This window comes from Camelus bactrianus, chromosome 32 (assembly GCF_048773025.1).
Source record: "Camelus bactrianus isolate YW-2024 breed Bactrian camel chromosome 32, ASM4877302v1, whole genome shotgun sequence".
Taxonomy (NCBI): Eukaryota; Metazoa; Chordata; class Mammalia; order Artiodactyla; family Camelidae; genus Camelus; species Camelus bactrianus.
In genome coordinates, this window is record NC_133570.1 from 4,230,200 (window position 1) to 4,246,655 (window position 16,456).

The following is a 16,456-nucleotide window of genomic DNA, read 5'->3' on the forward strand; positions in this document are numbered from 1 at the left end:
ACAGACAGCGAGACATGCTGAGTGTTTATGGCTGTTTGCGTCACTAAGTCTTGGGGTGATTTGCAGTGCAGAGATAGGAGACTAACGCCCTGTCACATTACGTGGTGTGACAATCAGCCAGAGCAGGTAACAGCTGCCCCACCTGGTCCTTCACCCACATGCCAGAGGCGCCCTCACACAGCAGCCAGGAGCCCTGACTATGGCGCCTGGGCTCACAGCTGCGAGATCTCAGCCAAGACTCTGAGCTTCCATTTTCTCAGCTGGGAGATGAGATAAATGCAGCACCTCCCTGGCGGGGTTTAGTTAATCCACGTAAATAAAGTGCCTGATGGGGCCGGGCCTGTAGGAAGCACTCACTAAACATTAACTATGCTCAGTACCTCTGTCACCTGTCCGGCCACCTCACCGCTGCTTCCTCTCCACCTGGGAGGGTCTTGACTAGTCCACACCTTCGAGTCTCAAATCAAGATTTGGCCAGCTCCCTCCAGCAGCCTTCTGATAGACCCGTGTGCGCCGAGCGTCCAGAAGGCAGCCAGCACAAATGACCCTCAGTGCCGCTGCCTCGGCATGAGCCTGCTCCCGACAAGGACACTTGAGTGGTTCAAGGACAGAGACCAAGCCTTCTACTGGTTGGCCAGCTCCATCCCGGATGCGGGCACACAGCGGTGTCGCCATTTGTGGTGTAAAGGCATTCAGCATGGTCCCCCAAAAGAGCGTGTACTGTGAAGCAGGTGGCACTCTCCCAGTGAGACACTGGGACACGCAGCACTGTCCAGGGGCCTTTTGAAAGAGACCTCATGTCACATGTACTGAGCTCGGGCTGCAGGCTGCCCCCAAGGTCTGCACCCAGAGGAGCCCAAGGTCTAGGTAGGGATGTGCGGGGAGTCCCCAGGGGAGCTCTCCCGGAAGCCGTGACAAGAACAAACCAAACTATGGCTCTGGTCGTGGGAGACGGACTAGGCAGCTCCCCCGAGGCCCTGCCCCTCCTGAACCGCAGGGATGGACTCCTCCTGCCGACCCTGGTCTGGGGACACCAGGGTCCGGGGAGACAGGATGGTGGAGAGGCAGCCAGGCTGGGGAGCAACCCCTCTCCTTCCACCCATCCACCCCCAGGGCCAGAGCAGCGCTGAGGCCCCGGGAGGTTGTGCCTGGCTCTCTCCCTCCATCCAGGCAGCAGCGCTGCCCAGCGCCGCCCACCAGCTACACACTAGCCACTGCGGGCGGCGCTGGTGATCCAAGCTCAGAGGTGTTGTCTTTGAGCAACAAGAATGCTCGCAAATAAATGAAAAGGCAAGGCCAGCTGACAGTACAAACTACATGCACTTGGAGAGCAGAGGAAGGGAGAAAGTAGACAAAAAAGAATAATCAAAAGGAAGGCAGCATTTGAGCTGATTTTAAAGCAAAGCCCAAAACCTTCAGGGCCAGGCCCCCGGAAAGGAGAGAAGCAGGCTGGGTTAACCAGCAGGAGTGGACGAGGAGGAAAAGGAAAAACCAAGCTCTGAAATACCCCCACCCAAGGGAGGCACGCCACTCGGCTCAGCTGACGCGGGTGCGTGGGGACGCAGGCCCAGCGCCACTCTGGGTTTGCAAGAGAAACTGGCAATCTCGCTCTTCCTGTGCCGTCTCTCACCGTGTGAGCCGCTGAAACTAAGTGTGCAGGTCCAATCTGGCCCTTGGGCCACCAGTCCTGGCCTTGAAGGACAGGGAGGAGTTGGGGAGGCAGACTGGGGGCTCCCAGGGCCTACCAGTGTTTACTCGGCCACACCACCAGCCAGGGGCAGGTGAGCGCTCGGCCGGACCATCTTTCACCCTCACACTCACCCAATGACACAGGTCCTATCACTGTGCTCATTTTATAGATGAGGAAACCGAGGCCCGGGGAGATCCACTGATTTCCTCCAGATCACACAGTTAGCAAAGCAGTGGAGCCAGTTCAAAATCCCAGTGGCCAGATTACAGATGGGTCTCACCCACCTCACAGGACCGCCCTGAGGGGGCATCATTTTGTAAAGCAGCCAGGCTGACAAGCACCAGAAGAGCTGGCAGAGGAAAGAGAGACAGAATCAGGGTGAGGTAACACAGAAGAGAATGCAGTTCCACCCCTGGCTCTTCTAGGGAACCAAGTCTGTCCCCTAATCCAACACACATTAATTTACCAACTACCACCTGAAAGGCCAGGGAGCAGTAAGAGTAATAAGCCAGTCCTGCCTCCAAGGTGCTTGCTGTCTAGGACAGGAGGGCGGGGGAGCGAAGGGGCTAGGGGAAGCGATGACACCCACCGTGCTTGGGAGGGCTCGGAGGCTGCCAGGTGGCCAGGTTTGCAAATCCGTGGTCAACAAGGAGCCACTGTGAGCCCCGCAGCCCAGGCGTGACTAAGTCAGACCTGTGCTTCAAGACTGCTCTGGCAAAAAATCACGCAGGGGGTACTGAAGAGGGGAGAGGGGGAAGGCACGGAGCAGGAAACCCAACCAGTGTTCAGGGAAGAGGAAACGAGGGCCCCGGAGGACGTGCTGGCACTGGGGTGGAAGGGAGGTGATGTAAGAAGGCAAATGTCTCCATTTCTGTGACACCACAGACAGAAACAGGAGTCCCTGCAGCCAGCAGAGGGCGAGAAGGGGAGGAAAAGGCTCCAGAAAGAGTTGGAAACCCCGGAGGCTGGGAGGCTCCAGTAGGTAGTTGGGCAAGCCAGGTAGAGCTCAGGAAAGTTTCTCACCCAGAAAAGGACCTTCTCATCCCGGTCCACACCCAGCCAGGTGGCTCCTGAGGCTGGGGTTGTAGCTGGAAGGGAGTTCCTTGACTAGAGTCCTTTGGGGACTGGCAGTGTAAACATGTGAATGGAAGGAGTTCAACCCCCATCCTGAAAGACTGACTCCTACCTGACCATCCTTCTCCTTGGTGCCCAGAATTCATGCTGCCCTTCCAGCAGGGTCAGCCTGGTGGGCAACAAGGGGGCAACAGAGGTACTGTGGGCTGGCAAGTGACCCCACCAACAGAGGGAAGAGCCCAAAGTCAGAATGGCCCTGCGTCCGGAGGGAAGCCCCCCAGGCTGGAGTGCAAGATGCCATGGAGCGCCTCACCCACAGGTAAGACCACCTCGCAAAAGACCTCTCAGTCCACAGGGGTTCCAAGGCCAGAGGGGGGACCCTCCCGAGGAGGGGGGCCTCCCAGGGAAATGGACGCTGCAGTGAGGAGTAGGTCCCCCTGAAAGAAGAGGAGATGATACCCCGCACAGACAAGGGGGCAAAACCCCAGTCTGAAGATGCCCCACCCGCTGGAGAGGGGCCCCGATGTCCAATGGTCCTAGAGAAGGGAAACTGGAAATCAAGAGACCATTACAACAACTTGGAGGGGCCCTGACACCAACGCCCGGGAAAAGGGGGCGCCCCAAAACCCTGGAGTTGCGTCCCTCTGCCAGGAGGTCCCTCGGACCCTCGGGGGGAGCCGGATTTATGCAAGGTCGTGGCCCCGGGAAGTGGCCGGGAGCCCCCGGGAGGCGCGCCCCGCACTCACCCAGCGCCAGGCCGCAGGCGGCGCCCACGGCCGCCCGGAAGCGGTCCATCTGCGTGTTCTTCTTGCTGTCAGGCTTCCACATCACCTGGCACTCCAGGATCTCCTCCCGCCCGGCCCGCGGCTCCTTGGACATGGCTGCGGCGGGGACGGCCGGCGGGGGACGGCCGGGGCGGCGCGGGGCTGGCGGCGGAGGTGCGGGCGCGGGGCGCGGCGCTGAGCGGCGTGGCTGACAGGGAGCAACTGCACGCGACGCGGCCGCGCCGCCGGGACACCCGGCGAGCCCCGCCCCCCGACGCGCCCCGCCCCCCCGTGGCCGCTCTCGGCAGGCTCCGTCCCCGCCTCCCCAACTAGTGTAACCCTCCGCGGGCGCCGCGCCTTGCAAAGGAGTGCTGCCGCCGCGCGCGGCTGCCTTCGGGCCTCGAACCAACGCTCCCCGGAGCGCGGGGCTGCGCAGGCGCCTCGGGGCTGGGCTCCCCGACCTCACCTGGGACGCGAAAGGGTTAAAGCAGCGCCTGAAGCCGAGAGCCTGAGGCCGCAGGTGCATTCTGGCGTTCAGTCTTTAAGGTATGTTTTGTTCTTCCTGCCCTTAGGTACTGAGCGCCCGCAGAGTACCAGGCACTATGCAAGCTTTGCAGATACACCTGCCCTCTGTCAACAAGACATGAGGGGTGGGGGCCGGGGGACAGATGTGGGGAGGAGGGGAGACAATCAAATAAATACATTTTATTTGTATGTGTAACACATCGCATAATACATACCATAAAAAACAGTATACCAATGAGTATCATACATAATAAATGAGAGTATACTGTTGCTTATATAATAAAAGGTATTAAAGACTATGAAAAGAAATAAATCAGAGAAGAGCAGAAAACATGAGAGGAGTGTTCTATTTAAATAAAGTTGTCAGGGAAGATCCCCATCGTTAAAAAGGTTACTTCTGTCAATAACTTGAAGAAGTTGAGTGAGTGAAGCGAGCTATTCAGTATCTGGGAGAAAAGTTTCCAGGCAGAGGGAACAGCAGGTGCTAAGGCCCTGAGGCAGGAGAGTGTTGGACCCAGTTAGTTAACTAGCAAGGAGGCCAGTGTCTTTCACCTGAGAGACCTAGAGCAGAAGGTCAATGGAGGAAGAGGTGGCAGCTCAGGTGGGTCCTGGAGAACACTGAAGACTTTGGCTTTTACCCTGGGTGAGATGAGATCATTGGGAGGTTTGGAGCAGAAGAAGGACATGCTCTGACTGTAGCTGTCATAGGAATCCCTCTGGCTGCTGGGTTCAGAATAGTCTTCCGAGAGCAGGGAGACGGGTTACGACGATGTTGCAAGAGATGATGGTGGCTGTGGAAATGGAGAGAAAAATGCGACCTGGGATAGATTTTGAGGGTTTATTTCTTGTACTCCTACTGCACGTTGGCACTGTGCTAGGTACCCTCCCATACACCTTGTCATTATTCATTTGCACAGCAACCCAATCAGCTTCCCCCATGTCCAGTTTTTTGCAGTGTTGGAGTCTTAGGAAGCAACGCCCTACCTCCACCACTTACTCGGAACCAGCAGCTTCCGTTTCTCAGTCACCAAAAAGAAACATAGACTCTGACTTAAAACACTGAGCTATTTCCCTCCCCCCACCTTCCTTTTTATTCCTCCCACCGTGGTGTGTGTGTAGTTAGATTTTCCATGTTTCAAATTTCTCATTATTATACTCTTGACAGTTAACCAATATGGTAAATTATGCAAACACTGAGCCGTCTAGAATATGTTGAAAGCAGTTTCATGTGAAAGGCATGAGTATTTGGAAATAGCAAGGAGGTTTGTTTTTTTTTAAGGCCCCAAACTGATGGTCTGGAAGAGGAACGGTACCCATAGGTGACACAGAAGCCAGGATTATCCAAGGGGAGTGCATATGCTTTTGATAATATGAATTTCATATTTCTCCTCTCTTATCAAATCATGATATTCCTTTGTACACCTAGAAACAAATGCCACAATTCTAAGATGCAGCTCGGAAACCCAGAACGTCTGTCTTCAGGAGAATGCTGGAGGAGAAAATACCACTGCTGGCTGCCCACGCACTAGGAATGCCACAAAACCCCAATCTGGAGTCTCTCCTGGGAGGATGGGGCCCAACCTAAGGGACTGAATCCTGAATTAAGTTAACTTCTAGAAAGTTCCATCACAGGCTTAAAGGGATATTAAAAAGTTTTGAGCACTCTATAATGAAATAAGTGAGGAACGCATATGCCAGACATAATTTAATAAAATTCATTTTTACCTATCTTACTGATTAATAAGATATAATGATAATACTATATTGATATTAATATCTTACTAATACTATCTAATTGATTAATACACCAAATCTGAAAGAAACTGCATTTAAAAATGCATTCGTGGGTGTTCTTCAATGTAGCTTGAGAAGTTAGAAGTATTGGCAGAGGGGGGAGGGTATGGCTCAGTGGTAGAGTACCTGCTTAGCATGTATGAGGTCCTGGGTTCAATCCCCAGCACCTCCATTAAAAAATATATAAATAAGCAAATCTGATTACCCACCCCCCCACCAAACAAACAAACAAACAAACAAAAACAGGTATTGGAAGACACTCCAGTTTCAGTTAAACGAATGAATGTCAGTAAATTTCACTTCTTTGGTTGTTCTATGACCAGAACATTTCAACCTAAGGCAAACTGCCCCCTTAGGAGAACTGTTTAAGCCAGAGAAAGACGAGAGAAAGGCGTCGACTGATTTAAGGAAGCTTTGGTGTCCGCCGCCAGTGCATGAGTTATAAATAATGCTTCTGTTACGGTTAATTGGGAGAAGGGCACACGGATACTTCCTCTGGCAATTACAAGGACCGAGTGTGTACGAGGTCGAGGATCTGTAAAATTTTTTCGCATTAAAAGAACGTGTGTACCCATAACCCTTGGAAATCCTCTGTGTGTCTATCCCCCAAAGGTCAATGCGCCCCAATGTGACCCACTAGTCTAAGCCAATCACAGCGCTCGTTTTTCTCCTTGGCCAGTGATTGACCCGGGGTGGGGCCCGAGACCAAATTCTAGCCAATGAGACCAAAGCAGGCTGTAAAAGGGGGCTCTAGGGAAGTTTTCCCTGATGGGTGAGACCATTTTGCACGGATCTGTGACAGTTGTTCTGCAACCCTGAGAGACAAGACTGAAGAAAGGCCCTAAACAGAGGATGGCAGCGCAGAAGGGGCAAAACCTAGATCCACTCGCTGAGGTGCCAGAGCAAGCCAGTGACTAGCCCTGGGCTTCTGGTTGAATATAACAGTTACTGTCATAACGGCTTAAGCCACTGAGAGTTGAGCTATCATAACTTGCCGAAAGCATTCTAACTGAAACATCACCAAAGGTTATTTCACATTCACTTTCCATCCCTAGGGGCCTCTGTTCACTTTGGTACTTGAGTCTGGTGATGACCTAGACCACCTGATCTGATGCTATCAAGCCATCAGTGATAACTAGGGAGGGTCAGATCCCCAAGTTAGGACCCCACCGTCACAGCTCTTGTGTCTCAGGGTTCCGTGAGGACAGGTAGATAAGAACTGAAGATTCTCCACCTAAATAAAGTGAAGAAGCATTCAGCCCAGGACTGATCTTTGGGAAAAACTTTCCAGACACGGGGGGCAAGTGCAAAGGCCCTGAGGCATGTTTGGCACAGTCAAATGGTAGTGATCATATAGGGCCTTGGGAAGCCACAGCATAAGGACTTTGGATTTTATTCGAAGTGTGATGAGAAGCCATTTGGAAAGTGCTGAGTAGGGGAGTGACGTGACCTACACTTTCGTAGTGCTAGTTGAGCTGTTATGCGGTAACGGAGAGGATGGGGTTGGGTTTGAAGTGTGGGATGGAGTGCAGGCAGGGAGACCTGTTAGGAAGACATTGCAAAAGTCTACATGGGGTATCATGGTGGCTTGGATGAGTGTGGAAAGGTGGAGACGATGAGAAGGGAGCTCTTTATAGATCGACTGCTTGATCTAGATATCTATACATAAATATAAGCTTATATAGATACATACCTTTAAATGTCTATACGTGCATAGAGATATTTCGGAAGGGAGAGTCAAGGGGATGTGCTGCTGGATTAGAGAAGAAATCCTTAGGGCCCAGACAAGATGAGGACAAGTTGTAGCAGAAAACTGGTTTTCCTCAAGTCCTAACCAAAGGAGTCATGAAGTGGGACTCGGGAAGGGAGAGCAGGGGCAAGAGATTGACACATTTCTGTTTCTAGTAGCTACTGCACATGAGGATCAACCACACTGGCCCAGAAAAAAGATGAAGGTGTGATTCCAATCAAAGAATCAGCCACGTTCCCTGAGTTTCCCAGGCCAGCCAATGGGTTTTGTTGTTGTTGTTGTTGTTTTTTGAGGATTTCTTCTTCTGCCCTCCGTGGTGGGGTTGCCTCAACCCTCCCTGCCCACCCACGGGGCTGTGGAAATTGGGTGTTACCTGAATGCAAATGTCCCCTACAGCTCACTGATCTCTACTGTCATAGGCTCATGGCCAACATTCAGAGGGCACAAACCACTTGCTTGTGTTTTCTTTATGACACTCAGCCACTCAGCATCACCTGAAACTCGGTGATGCACTATATACAGGGTTTTAAAACTGTCCTAATTCTTATTAGCCAAGCACTACTGGCAAAACAGGTTTTTCTGGCAAACAGAGATATCATTTAATCCAAGAAATTTAGACCAGCCATACAGCCATCTAAAGCTTGCTATGGTTTCCTCTCCAGATTTCTTTTTTTCCCAGGGAGGAGGGGATTAGGTTTTTATTTACTTATTTATAATGGAGGTACTGGGGATTGAACCCAGGACCTCGTGCGGTTAAAGCACGTGCTCTACCACTGAGCTATACCCTCCCCTCTCCGGACTGTTTTTAACAGGGCAAGCAGTGGTGACCAAATGAGGTGACCATCTGCCCTCTGGCTTGATTTGGCTTATGTATGCAAAGTTCATTCTGCAGAAGCCAGGGTTCCAGAGGAAAGGATTGTGAAAAATGCAGTCTTTAGTGGATTTAGCTAGCCCAAATGGTGAAAGAGGGGGCAGGGTGGTGTAATAAGATGCAGAGAAATCTTATTTTCACACACACGCTTTCCTCTTTTTTTATACCATCTCCCGTGCACGTAATAAAAGGCCTCCAGAAGGCCGCCCCTTGCTTGGAAGCCTTCCTCCACCCCATTTTACTGTAGGTGGTTACAGTTCAAAGCAGTGTCCAGATTCTTCATCCCTGTGGCTGCTTATTAAAGCGCTAAACACCATCCGAAATGAAGTCCTTGGGGGTGCCTCCAGCAAACTTCAGGGCAGATATTGGTTCTTGATCATTGGTTCCCGTAACAAAGTAACAACTTAGTAAATATTTATGGAGAGATTAAAGACACTGAGGGTTCAGAATTTGCCTGTCTGTAAGTCTGTATTAGGTATTTCTTTGGGGCATTTTGGGCAATTTAAGTCTTTCGTTTTTATTAGCGTTCTTTCGTTTACTGTATGTATTTGTATTGCCGATTCTTCTGGTTTTCTTTTTTTTAAATTTTAGGATGCCATGAGAGAGTTTGAATTTTCTGGAGGGGGTCCTTAGAAGTAGGGGAAGCCCTCTCTGGGCAAAGCTGTCTGGCCCCGCTCCTTTTTCCTCCACTTGGCGCCACAGCGTCCCCCTGCCCTCACCCAAGTCAAAGCCCCGAAAACCCTCCAGGGCTGTCCCAGGAGCCTAGCCCGCGCCGGCTCATACCCAGCCAGAAGTTGATGCCCGCGGAGGCGGCGGAGGGATCCGGGCCGCACTCACGAGTCGCACTCAGCTCGCATCCTGATTGGCTGGTTAGGGAGCTGGCCTCACATCAGCCCAGGCCGTCGCACCATGGAAGGCGGGCCTGAGTGCCAACCAATTGCAAGGTGCTCCGGTGCAGCGAGGCCACGCCTCCCAGCCAATCGTAAAGGAGATCCGGAAAAAGGTGTGCCCAATCGGCGCTGGGCAGCGGGGTGGGGTCACCTTTCGACCGCTATGACCGAGGGCTGTCACCTTGACAACCCGTCTCCGGAGGGTCTGTCCTGCCTCCTGCTGCAATCGCGTGTCTCCCCCAATCCGGAAATATTCACCCTTGACCTCACGGAGTCACAGCTTCGAGTTGACTCCTGGGGCGGGAGGGCAAAAGGAGGGATTTGCGTCTGAGGTGTCTGAGACATGCTTATTCTTTCATGTAGAGGTTCAGATGTGTGTCTCGGGCTCCTAGTATTTGCGAGACTCAATGCACTTGGGAATCGGTGGGAACCTGATTAAATCCAGTGGGAAGAAAGTGAAGAAATTCATCAGATAAGTCAGGTTAGTGAGAAGTGCCGGAAGATAAACAGAGTCACTGAACGGAGAGTGGTTCTGGGTGGAGGTGAGGAAGGTGCTACTTTTGATCTGAGCGTGTAAAGGAAAAGCTGGGCTGGGCCCAACTCGTAAATCTAAGTGCAACAAGTGTCGGATTACTGATCTGAGTACTGCTGGGCTAACGTGTCGGTTCGCTGATTCCCTGCTCATGTTTTTTGCTAGCCAGCTGGATTTTCTGAGAAACATAGCTGGCCTTGAAATGTTGGTTTGCTGCCTCCCTGCCTCTACTTTTGTGATAATGATGCTGCTAAAGCTGCTCCATGCCTATTGGCTGAATACCCCAAGCTCGTAATTAACCCTATAAAACCTCATGCACACATCTTGGAGGTGCTCAGAGCTCTGGAGCAGAAGCCCCTCTGAGCCTGTCAGCATAATAAATCTGAATACTCCAACCCTCGGAGTGGTGCCTGTTTCTTGGCTGGCCTGTCGTTTTGGTAACAAGCATGGTCTGAGTTAACATTTGGGCTCTTTATTTTAGGTGGGAGGAGGTAATTAGGTTTACTTATTTATTCTTGAAGGAAGCACTGGGGATTGAACCCAGGACCTCATGCAAAGCACACACTCTATCGCTTGAGCTATACCCTCCCCACTACACTTGGGTTCTTCAGAATTACAGTTGTGATGATCTGTGCCAGGAGACATTTTTTCCACTATCCCTTCTACTTGGCTGTAGGGCAACAGGAGGTTTGAGACCCACAGGCAGGATCTCGGCAAACTCAGGTGCCTACAAGGAGATGTAATGCTCTCCCTGTCCCTGACCAGACCCATCCACCACTGCTGAAGAACATATGGGCACGAGAAACTATGAACTTGAGGCGGGAGGGTATAACTCAGTGGTAGAGTGTGTGCTTAGCATGCACAAGGCCCTGCACTCAAACTCCAGTACCTCCATTAAGTAAATGAATAGTCTCGCTGGAGACTTTAGATCTTTTCTTTTTTGCAGCATGCCCCAACTCCCCTAGGACAAAACCTGAGAAAAACGACTCTACTTTTCCTTGCAGGAATTCAATCTTTCAACATTTATAGAGTATTTCTTCTCTAAATAGTAATACATTATTCCCCCAAATGTAGAGGTTGAAAAAGAGCAATTACTTTTTTTTTTTTTGAGTATATGGGAAAAAGTGAAGAAATGCTGAAACTGGGTTATGAGTTAATTGTTTATTTCAAGTGTTTAAATAGAATAAGGTAATGCTTTTAATGAACGCTAAGTATTTTAATACATACAGTGGTAGAATACATGCGCAGTGTGATGCTTTGTGCTATTCAGAGGTAATTTTTAGGATTTATTAAAGATTTTGATTCCTTATGTACTTATGACAGAGGGTGTGTTTAAAGTTTAAAGCTGTGTGATGAGTATGGTATCCTTCCAAGACTTAGTTAAACTGTGACTGTAGAAAAAATCACTTTTAGAGATAAGCTCATGGGCTAACTTGAGACTTCTGTGAAGGTGGTTGCCAGAACCAAATTAAAATAAATAAAAAAAAAATAAATACGACTGAAAATACTAAAGTAGAAGGAGGAGGAAAATGACCCTCCAGTTATATAACTCCAGAAATAAAAAACTAATTTAACACGAGCTCATAGCTTCTAGCTCTGGTCGGTGGGGCTACATAATGATCCATTTCCTTTTGCTATTTTCTCCAGTTCTGTTCTTTTAAACATTTTTTAAAAATATAGATAGGTCTAGAATATTTATGTATAGCTTATGTACGAATTCTCAGATTTCCAAAACCAGCTCTTCTTTTTTTTTTCTTTTTTTTTGGTTTTTTGGGTGTTTTTTTGCTATTGCAGTATAGTCAGTTTATAATGCTGTGTCCATTTCTAGTGCACAGCACAGTGCTTCAGTCATGCATGAATACACATATACTCATTTTCATATTCTTTTTCACTGTAAGCTGCTACAAGATATCAAATGTAGTTCCCTGTGCTGTACAGTATAAACTGGTTCATCAGATTTGCGGCAAATTTGCCTTTTGAAGAAGGTGATGCTCTGTCAAAGTGCAGCAGGTGTTCTGAGTGGATGGGTGGGTGCGTGGATGTCAGTCTTGGTGTGTCCGTGGGAGAGGGCGAGCTAAGAACATCGTTCTACTCCATTGTCTCGGCCGCTTCCCCCGCCAAATCAGCTCTTCTTAATGACGGTGACTAGTCTTGTAAACAAGAGACTTGCAATCACTGAAATAAAACACTTCCAGAAGAATTTGTGACACAGAAAAACCAATGTAAGAGAGGAGAGAATTCCTTGTCATAATGCAGGGCAAACTGTACACAGTCAGTATTTATTCACAAGTGCATTTTTACCCATAAGTCTGACAGGACACAACAGGGAGTGGAAATGGTCATCTTCCAACTGACCGGAGACTTTCTGACTTGTATGGAGACCTAAGCAGATTAGATCACTTCACCTTTTAGGTCCCATTTCTTATTCCAGTTGGTTGTCACTTAGGTGCTGATTTCACACTCTTTTATGAGAGAACTTCTTTGCAGCAATTTCTTTTGCTAATTCTGTTAATTTTCAATTCCATGGTCTGTACTTCACATTTTTCCCAATGCATAGGTTTTATGATTTAATCAATACCTGTTTTGCAGCAGCCTTCCAATGCCAAAGTCAAGTATGGATTTAAGAGTAAGGGAAAAAAAAAACTTAATTCAGCAGTGATTAGAAGAAATTGGCATTACGTGTTTTAGCAACTGTAAGGATGAATGTCGTAGCGGGCTACAGGCAAGTGATTTTTGAATATGAAATATGATTGCTGAAACTTTTCAATTATAAGATCTAATTCAAACAGGATCAAGGTGTGCTCTAGACTTGTAAATTTACCTGTTGTGAGAAATTAATCTTTAAAAAGTGTATAGCACCCCTCAGTCATGGCAGAATGTCCAGAGGTTCCAAAACTCAAGAAAACAGAACCCTGAATACTTAACATGCCCTTGAAATTCTGAAGGAGACTCTGAGCTGTGGACAGAGCTGCAGACGCCCAGCTCAAGGACTTGGATCTGCATACCTCTGCCACAGGCGGATGCACAAAATCTTACTGCATGCGTATAACTGAAGACTAACTCCACGGGGAAGGGGATAGCTCAAAGTGTTAGACTACATGCTTAGCAGGCAGGAGGTCCTGGGTTCAACCCCCAGTACCTCCTCTAAAAATAAATAATACACTTAATTACCATCTCCCCCCCCAAAAAAACACTAAAATAAAAAAATTTAGAGATAGGAATAACTCCAAATTCCTGGGGCCCAAATGAAGTTGACCTGCCTTAAAGATTCATGAGATCAAATATTATCACTCTTATTTCACTCTGGCTAATAACACTGACCCTTTATTGTGTTAGGACCGAAATAAATGGGAAAAATAAAGTGTTTATTAATCAGACTAATAATGTAAATGTACATTTTCATGCAATCACTGTAGACTGGTTTCACATTTTCTGCGTTAATGGTGAGATGGGTCAAATGAAATTAACAGCCTGCTTCCTACAGGCAAAGCTGAACATCAGATTGCGTTTTATCGTATAATAATGTTATATTGTGTTATATCATATAATAATGTTACATAGCATTCTATAATAACGTTACATAGTGTTATATTGGCACTAAGTGCAACAACTTGCATAAAAGTCATAGAAGCACAATGGGGACTTAAAGTAAATTCAGAAAGTGCAGCTGTTGATTGTAAGGAATTTACCAACATTCTTTTTGTCCATCAGTAAGTGAATGGTTAAATAATTGTGGTTGGATGGATACTATGAGCCAAAGAGTGGTACAGCAGGCCAAGGTGTATGTACAAAAAAAAAAAAAAGAGAAGAAAACAAAACAAAACCAAAAACAACAACAACAAAAAACAGGGTCCAAAAAAATGTGTATAATATGCTATTATTGTGAAATAATAGTATATGCATACACACTCCTGCAGTCTCTGGCAGGAGTCACAGGAAACCAATGCGACGACAGGGGTTGCCTTGGGAGGAGAATGTGGTGGTCCGGGACAGGGCAGGAGCAAGACTGTGTTCACCCAGCACCCTTTGGTTCCCCTGAGCTGCGTCCTGTGTGATTCCTTGCCTTTGCCAGTGGGTCTCAAAATTTCTGGCTTCAAATATTATTTACCACTACTCCCAGCTGCCACTTTTTGGCATAGAGAAGATGGTAGTTATCTGAGTTTTTTTTTTTTTTTTTTTGGTATACCTTTAAAATGTACAGTTTTTCTTTTTAAAAGAGAATATGTAGTAACATTCCCTTTTTCATTACTAGTTATTTGTCTTCTCTTTTTCTTTCTTTTTTACCCTAGGATTTTTTAAATTGAAGTATCCTCGATTTACAATGTTGTACTTTTTGAGATTTTTGATTGTCATAATTTCTAGTCATTGTTCAGAGCCACTGATTAATATCTTTATTGACACAAGTTTGGAAAAAACCCTCAAAAGCCACAACAGGACTGCTATAGGCCAAATGTCTGCAACCCCTCAAATTCACATGTTGAAACCTAACCCCCGATATGATTGTATTTGGAGGGAGGGTCTGTGGGAGGTGAATGGGTCATGAGGGTGGGGCCCTCGTGTATGAGATTGGTATCTTTGTAAGAAGAGCTCGCTTGCCCTTCTTCTGCCAGGTGAGAGCAGAGAGCGAGAGAGAACCCCATCTCTGAAGCAGGAAGTGGGCCCTCACCAGACACTGACTGCGTGCACACCTCCATCTTGGACTTCCCAGCCTCCAGAACTGTGAGAAATAAATCTATAAGCCACTCAGTCAGTGGCCTTTTTGTTTTAGAAGCCCAAGCCGACCAAGCAAGGACCTTTCCATATTCTTTGGTTTACCCAGGGCCCCAGGAGGGGATGGAAGTGCACCATCCTCCGGGTGCACAGATGCCTTCACCAACCTAGAAGCCAGCAGGTGGGGAGCTGAAAAATCCAACCCTCTAAATCACACAGTTGCTTACTGGGGCAGCCAGCCCCCAGCCTGAGACCCAGCGAGAGTCACCCCATTAGCATCAACTCCGGTAAGGTTGAAAGGAACTTTTTATGAATAACAAAAAATAACTCTTCTCACCACATCACTTAAGAAATTCCAAGGATTTTAGGTGCTCTGTGTCAGGACCCAGGGATGAAGACCAAATACATATTTCTTTCTTTCTTTTTGTAAATTGAAATATAGTCGGTTTACAATGTTGTTAGTTTCTGGTGTACAGCATAGTGATTTGGTTATACATGTATATATTCTTTTTCATTATAGGTTACTACAAGCTATTGGATGTAGTTCCCTGCGCTCTGCTTGTCTTATTGTATCATAATATCACATCATCACTCCCTGACCCCCACCCTCCACTCACACACACCTGCATTTCTCTAATTCCAGCTTGATAATTGGAAATCCTCCACCCTCACCCATATCTGATGCTCTGGACGTTGGACAACGGTTTGCAGGACAGAGGACCAATGTCAAGCCAGAACTGACTAACCTGAGGGTAAGTTTAATTGTCCTCTTATCAGGGTAGATTTATCCCAGGATAAGACCATTTCTATGAACAGACTCAAGTACAGTCTGTGTTGTGCAAATGAATTACTGTCCTGAGTTACAAGATTTCGTTTGTTTCCCAACAAGTAGGCATTGAACCCCTGTGTCTGGCGTAAAGATCACTTATGCTCACCTTTTTTTTCCCCTCCCCAGGGACCATATAAGATAGCAGAGCCAAGCATTACCACTAGAATACTTCAACGTAATAAGCAGCCGAGTGTGTGAGTGAAAAATATTGCCTGCTGTATCAGTAAATAAAGGATGTTGCAGCCATCAAGCCACCACACTGCAATGTTTCCATTTCCCCCAGACAGTGAGCCCTGAGGGAACTCAGGATGGAAACCAGATGCCCCGCCATCTAGCAGTCAGCCTCTGCAGCCTCCCCTAGTGGTGCCACCTGAGGGGACTCAGGAGGGGAAGGCACAGGACACTGGCCCTGGAAAGCCAAGGTACAGATCACAGGAGTGATTTCAATGAGCCCAGACCTCTGTGTCTTCCCATAGGTAGAAGATCACTAAACTCCTTAACTTGCAAATATCTGGTTTTCTTTAATTAATAGTAATCTTTTGATGTTCCGACTACCTGGTCTTTGTTGCAAAAACTCTTACACATCCTGGCTCCTCCCCTGCCTCTTTGGAACAGTAACTCAGAGGAATCTGAGAGGCCGCACCTCCCAGGCTTGAAGTCCCCAGAAAAGTCCGCCGAATCCACCGAGTAAAACATAATTATCAACTTTAAGGCTGTGCTTTTTTTTTTTTAATCAGTGGACAAGTGATTGAAGTTGGTTCTGTTCTAGCACGATTTATATAATGCAGTCAGGTCTGGTGAAAATGTAACAAGAGCCACAAATGCAAGCCACATGTGTAACTTAAAATTTTCTAGTGGCCACGTTTTAAACAACCGAAAAGAAACAGATGAAATTAAGTGTGATGAATTGTATTTAGTTCAGTTCAGGCAGACCTCATTTTAACGCTGTGTTAGTTTTCGTTGCATGGGTAGTAACGGGCTAGTCTAGATACGTTGAGATCACATTTGGAGCTAATCCTAGCATTGT

The 16,456-nt window shown here is 47.8% G+C and overlaps 1 protein-coding gene, 1 long non-coding RNA gene and 1 other non-coding gene across 9 annotated transcripts in view; 1 reads left to right on the forward strand and 2 right to left on the reverse strand.

Annotated features, from left to right (window-relative positions):
- Nucleotides 1-3,782, reverse strand: part of AACS (acetoacetyl-CoA synthetase) — a 42,059-nt gene extending 38,277 nt beyond the window's left edge. For 2 of the 4 annotated variants that reach the window (XM_074356449.1, XM_074356448.1), the window contains exon 1: nt 3,511-3,782. In XM_074356449.1, the coding sequence (XP_074212550.1) occupies nt 3,511-3,643 (133 nt within the window). In that variant the 5' untranslated portion in view covers nt 3,644-3,782. The remainder of the gene's footprint in view (nt 1-3,510) is intronic. The other 2 variants (XM_045506368.2, XM_010969738.3) reach the window with 1 other exon arrangement.
- A 136-nt stretch (nt 3,783-3,918) lies between these two features.
- Nucleotides 3,919-16,140, forward strand: LOC123612711 (uncharacterized). Of its 4 annotated transcripts, none has more exons than XR_012503688.1 (6): nt 3,919-4,074; nt 5,480-9,839; nt 14,501-14,887; nt 15,244-15,352; nt 15,556-15,851; nt 15,962-16,140. It is a non-coding gene; the product is annotated as an uncharacterized LOC123612711 (long non-coding RNA). The 4 variants fall into 4 exon arrangements; XR_012503689.1 differs by having other exon boundaries at nt 15,556-15,623; nt 15,717-16,140; XR_012503687.1 differs by having other exon boundaries at nt 14,501-14,609; nt 14,710-14,887; nt 15,556-16,140.
- On the reverse strand, nt 8,314-8,386 carry TRNAL-UAA (transfer RNA leucine (anticodon UAA)). The gene has a single exon. It is a non-coding gene; the product is annotated as a tRNA-Leu (tRNA).
- Nucleotides 16,141-16,456: the final 316 nt, after the last annotated feature.